Here is a 6,000-nt window from a genome sequence, read left to right as displayed (position 1 = left end):
CATGTCTCACTCTCCCACCTCTTTCATCAAATCCTGAAATATCTCTTCGCCATTTTTCCAGTTATCCATTGCATCTCCCAACAAACATCGAAGCGAAGGAATCTAGAGCGAGAGAGAGAGAGAATCATGAGAGAGATCTTGCACATTCAGGGAGGCCAATGCGGCAACCAGATTGGCTCCAAGTTCTGGGAAGTTATCTGCGACGAGCACGGCGTTGATCCTACCGGCCGCTACAACGCCGGCGAAGGCAACCCTGTTGATGAGCTCCAACTCGAGCGCATCAACGTCTATTTCAATGAGGCTTCCGGCGGCCGGTATGTCCCCCGTGCTGTGCTTATGGATCTCGAGCCTGGTACCATGGACAGCATCAGATCAGGGCCTTATGGCCAGATCTTCAGGCCTGATAACTTCGTCTTCGGACAGTCCGGTGCCGGGAATAACTGGGCCAAGGGTCATTACACCGAAGGCGCTGAGTTGATCGATGCCGTTCTCGATGTTGTTCGCAAGGAGGCTGAGAATTGTGATTGCTTGCAAGGTTAGCTTCTATTCCTGCCTCGATTTTATTCGTATTTTCGATACTGTATAATTTACATTTCGCGTTGCATAGACATGCATATGTTCATGCCGTTGGGACTTATTGACTTATTGCCTTACACACATGAGTTGTTGTCTATCATGATTATCAACATCAAACACACACGCGCGTACTTGCATGTTCGAATGGAGCTATGAACGTAAACCAGAGGCATATGCAGGTGTATGTAAGCACATATTCGAATTTTCATATTTATGTCATTTGTTGTTCTGATCCAAATTTGTATTGGCTTTACACTTTTTACAATTCAATAACTTCGATTTTCTACGGAGTTTTTCAATTTTTAAACTAGTTTGACGCCGGAGAATCTGATCTATTTTAAGCATTTCTCCCCTGGATCTGTAAAATCCTGATGCGAAAAGTATATTGGATGTATGGCCTGTTTTTGCTCATAAATTTGTCATACACGGTGGATTCTAAGTCCTAATTGTGGTTTGGAGTTATTTGGCTAATGGGCCCACAACTAAATGATTATCAGTTTAGAGATTTGTTTATTGTTTTAATCCTGATCAGGATGCCACAATATTGGCTATTGCAATACTGTTACTATTCTGATACGTTTCCTGTCTTTTTACAAAGAAGACAATCACACTTGGTTGACGTTTCTATGTGCATCCAAATGAAAATTAAATTTTGTGCCAATTTGAATGGGTTGTTACAGGCAGAGATCTGCTTGGTATATTATTCACATTAGGTGCTTTTATTTGTGTAAGCCTGTGAATGAGTGCTGCCTATCTAAAGGTTCAAGTTGACTTTTTTGATACTGACTTATATGACAATTCCTCTTTCTAAAAGTGTGGACAGATGAATAATTTTGGTGGAGAGGGGAAAAAAGTTACTTTTTATCAATCAGAACTTAATTTCCACTTGTTTGTCATGCAGAAAGATATTATGTCTTTTGACTGTGGAGCAGTTGCAACTTTATCTACTTTGTTAAGGATTCTGTTGACTGAGACCTTATTTTACATTTTTTATTGTCTGTCTTTCATTTTTTTAGTACTACTGACTCTGTTACAATGTAGTATCTGTTCATAACTATTTTCTTTCTTTAGAAACATGAAATCATATAAACTTTCCTTCCTGTTCTTTTCCCCCCTTATCTTTCTTGTTCCAAAGTACTGGGTTATGTAATAATTAACACCTTTATGTCAAGGAATTTAAGCTATTTTCATATGTGAGTCATTGGTTGATGCTTTGGGTATATCTTAGTTTCTCTTTTGGGTTCCTTGAATTTTAGATGATGCATGATTCTTCTATAACATTATCTGCCAGTCTTTCATCCATAAGAGATTCCAGCAAAGGGATTATGTTACTCTTAATTTTAAAAATAGGAAAGAACCAGTAGCTTTTTGAAATCTTGCCAGTGAGTAATTGGAATTCTTTATTTACATTTATAATGGAGTAGTTTTCTAGCGTTATGAAATGAAACTTATAAAAATCAGCTATATGACATTGTTGTAAACTATTTTTTGCTTTATTTTCAGGATTCCAGGTTTGTCACTCACTTGGAGGTGGTACTGGGTCTGGCATGGGAACTCTCTTGATCTCAAAGATACGGGAGGAGTATCCAGATAGAATGATGCTCACATTCTCTGTTTTCCCCTCACCCAAGGTCTCTGACACTGTTGTCGAGCCATATAATGCGACACTTTCAGTTCATCAATTGGTGGAGAATGCTGATGAATGCATGGTCCTTGATAATGAAGCTCTCTATGATATTTGTTTCAGGACTCTTAAGCTTAGCACTCCAAGTTGTGAGTAACCTGTCTTTAGCAGAGGATAGTTTAGAGCTATATATATAATAGTGAATTGTAAGATTTTATCTTCTGATTGTTTTTTTTGTTTGTAGTTGGTGACCTCAACCATTTGATATCTGCAACCATGAGTGGAGTTACCTGCTGCTTGAGGTTCCCCGGGCAGCTGAATTCAGATCTGCGGAAACTGGCTGTGAATTTGATTCCATTCCCACGTCTTCATTTCTTCATGGTGGGATTTGCACCACTCACCTCCCGTGGGTCACAGCAATACATCTCTCTCACAGTCCCGGAACTTACTCAGCAAATGTGGGATGCCAAGAACATGATGTGTGCAGCTGATCCTCGCCATGGACGCTACCTAACAGCCTCCGCCATGTTCAGAGGTAAAATGAGCACAAAAGAAGTAGATGAACAGATGATCAATGTGCAGAACAAGAACTCGTCCTATTTCGTGGAGTGGATCCCTAACAACGTGAAGTCAAGCGTGTGTGATATACCACCAACCGGCCTCAAGATGGCATCAACATTCGTTGGGAATTCAACATCAATTCAAGAGATGTTTAGGCGAGTAAGCGAGCAGTTTACAGCCATGTTTAGGCGCAAGGCCTTCTTGCATTGGTACACAGGGGAAGGGATGGATGAGATGGAGTTCACCGAAGCTGAGAGCAATATGAATGATTTAGTGGCAGAGTACCAACAATACCAAGATGCCACTGCAGACGACGAAGAAGAATATGAAGGAGAGGTTGGTGATCAGGAGTTCGAGTGATGGCTAAGTAATGCAAACTCAGACCTGTTGTTATGTTGTTTTTATCATCTTATGCAAAGTGAATGCTCTGCTGTTTCTTCCTTGTTAAAATTCATTTTCATTATTCTGAACTCGCATGCATATTTGTTTGTTAAATATTTGAGCGTTGGAATAAGAGTGTACTCCGTATTATATTGCACTAGTTTATTTTTAATGAGTTAATTTTATCTCAAATGCAACCTTCAATGCAATATATATGATTAAAAACATTGGGAGTCCTGTATTTGTAGATTATACTTTCGTAGTACTATCATTTTCCATTTTTTATTTTATTTTTGTACTATTTTCACAATGTAGCCGAAAATGGGTTAACAGGATCTTCCATTTGCTGAACCTGAACAGGACATAAAATCTTTCAAGGAAAAAAAAAACAAAAAGAAACTCAAAGGTTATCTCCGATTAGCAAGAGCAAGAGTAGTTAAACCGGAGGCTTTCCTCATCTTTGTACTATTTAAAATTTTTCTATTCCTACGTGCTTCCGCATATCTGGCCTTAGGATCAACCCACAATCTCTGAAGATCGTACGGCTGGGGAGAGTCCACCGTACCGCCAGAAATCTGCTCAGCTGGGAGGTTGAGATCCGGAATTCCAAGTGGGCCTACACCATGATTCGCCATGCCTAACCCATAAGATGAATGTCTTTGGTCCAGTTGGCCCAATTCGCACATAAATGTTTGGGCCGTTTGGCATGCCCGCAATCCACTCCTCATCTCCAACGCAATAGGCTGTTGCTCTTGTCGATTATATTGGGCCAAGTTTGACTGCCCAAAACTAGTCACGCTTCTCCTAGTCATTTCCATTTTAGGTTCCTCTCTTTCGTGGGATGTCCTTAATAGCTGTAATTCATTATAGTAAGAATAGTAACCAATTAGAAAAGTCAGATAAAAACATTAATAACAACTAATTCTCACATCTTAGGAGGCGTTTGGTTCAAGTTATATAACATAACCAAGGGAATGTGACATTCCAAAGCTCACATTCCTATGTTTGGTTCACATTATCTCAGGGAATCTAACATTCCCCAGGAATGTCACATTCCCGCCACATAGGATTTTGAAGGGAATGTGATTCCCTTCAATTTCTAAGGTTATGTAAGATAACCTTGGTTATGTTAGTTTATCTCTCTCTCTCACACACACACACACACACACACATATATATATATATATATATATATATAATTATTTTTATAATTATATATATATTTTATTTTTATTGTGTTAGGTTAGCATATAAAATAATTTTGTTTCTCAAGTTCAATATTTTAGTTAATATTTTAAAAACATGTAATTATATATGATACCGTTATCTTATTTATTTATTTTAATTTTTAAATTTATTAAAATATATAAAAATAGGTTAAGGATATTATAATGTGTGAATAAAAGATAACCCTAAACCAAACATGATTATATTACATACCCCAATTTTAACCAAACACAGGAATCTAACATTCCTGTAATCCAACATTCCCAGCAATCTAACATTCCCTAAGGTAATCTGACATTCCGTGAACCAAACGACCCCTTAGTATCTTACCCTCTACTCCTAATGAGTTAGTTACAGTATTAATTTCAAGATATTCTAAGTACTGTATTTTTCTAATTTATGGACTAACAAGGCTTTACTATAGTAAGTATAATACGGAGTAATTAAATTGGAAAGAAATAAATGAGTTCTGGCAGTAGCTACGTATGGATGACTTACAACTGGTCCACCTCTACCTCTGTCAAGCTCAAAAGACAACAAAAAAAGGAGACAAACATTTATCTCTAACACATCATTATCATCAGAGTGGAGCGGCCATACCTCTCCTTCTTTCATTGCTTTCAGCTTCAGATTGTAAGTTTTTAGGCTGTTGTAGTAAATCATCACATTCTCCAATTCCTATCCAACAACAAAAAATTGTTAATAATTAAAACAATTTTAAGTTAGATAGAAATTTTTAAAAGTAGTACGTGAAGAATCCATGGAAGTACCTGCGTCAGTGTTTCTTTGCTCTGCTTTAACTCTTCTATGTTACTCAGCCACTCTTCTCTACTCTGCAATTCATCAAAAGAAACGATTCAGGAAACAGGTCAGATCTTCACGAAAGCAGAGCATCCTGACAAGGCTTGAAAACGAGAAAGCGAGAAACAGAAATATCGAGTACTATACGTACCTTCTTCTTTGTGCGCTTGCGAGAAGAGCGTTTTTGTTTCTCATCAGATTCGGTTAGAGATAACGAGAGAGGCGTGGCGGGACTGGAGGCCGCCTGCGGCTTTTTGACTTTTCGTTCCGCCGTCTGGTTTTCATCGTCGCCGTGAGAAACTCTCGGCGGCGACTGCGATGGAGAGTCGTCGACGACGGCGCAGCTGGAAACCGCGAAGACGCGCTTAGATCTCTTCCTTTTACCGCTCCAACCAACCAGCAACTTGGAGATAGATTGAAACTCAGATTGCTGAATTATGTCCTTGAGATTCTCTAAGATAATGCAGACTTCGATCTCATCTCCCTCGAAAACAGGAGACAAAGCTGTTTCCCTGCTTGTACTCTGTAACGTCATCTGCTCCTCTTCAGACTTGCAGAGAAGAAGGATAAAATTGTGGAAAGAGAGAAGATTGGGTATGCAGAGGCAGAGAGACAGCGGGCGTAGAGGGGTTGAAGGAGGGTTGGCTTTTTATGGGAAAATCCATGGAAAGCGTATAGGTGTTGACACGTGGCCCTTTTAACTACAAATTGGGGGTGTCTAGGGTTTATACTAACTTTAGTTTCCAAATCTTTCTAAATGCAGCGGATATATGTACACTTTGAGGCGGCGAAAAAGAACCCCAAATTATGTGCGCTACTACGACCGGAAA

At 39.1% G+C, this 6,000-nt stretch overlaps 2 protein-coding genes across 2 annotated transcripts; one reads left to right on the top strand and one right to left on the bottom strand.

Annotated features, from left to right (window-relative positions):
• LOC109149722 (tubulin beta chain-like) lies at positions 1–3,314 on the top strand. Its single transcript, XM_019297662.1, has 3 exons — positions 1–535; positions 2,080–2,349; positions 2,445–3,314. The coding sequence occupies exons 1-3, from the start codon at positions 127–129 to the stop codon at positions 3,119–3,121; spliced, it is 1,356 nt and encodes a 451-aa protein (XP_019153207.1). The 5' UTR covers positions 1–126; the 3' UTR covers positions 3,122–3,314.
• Positions 3,315–3,464: 150 nt separating this feature from the next.
• On the bottom strand, positions 3,465–5,903 carry LOC109149723. The gene is made up of 4 exons (XM_019297663.1): positions 5,322–5,903; positions 5,140–5,202; positions 4,970–5,047; positions 3,465–3,996 (listed from the first exon to the last, which is right to left on the bottom strand). The coding sequence occupies exons 1-4, from the start codon at positions 5,703–5,705 to the stop codon at positions 3,550–3,552; spliced, it is 972 nt and encodes a 323-aa protein (XP_019153208.1). The 5' UTR covers positions 5,706–5,903; the 3' UTR covers positions 3,465–3,549.
• Positions 5,904–6,000: the final 97 nt, after the last annotated feature.

Source organism: Ipomoea nil, unplaced genomic scaffold (assembly GCF_001879475.1).
Source record: "Ipomoea nil cultivar Tokyo-kokei standard unplaced genomic scaffold, Asagao_1.1 scaffold2159, whole genome shotgun sequence".
Classification (NCBI taxonomy): domain Eukaryota; kingdom Viridiplantae; phylum Streptophyta; class Magnoliopsida; order Solanales; family Convolvulaceae; genus Ipomoea; species Ipomoea nil.
This window is presented reverse-complemented; position numbering and strand designations above follow the sequence as displayed.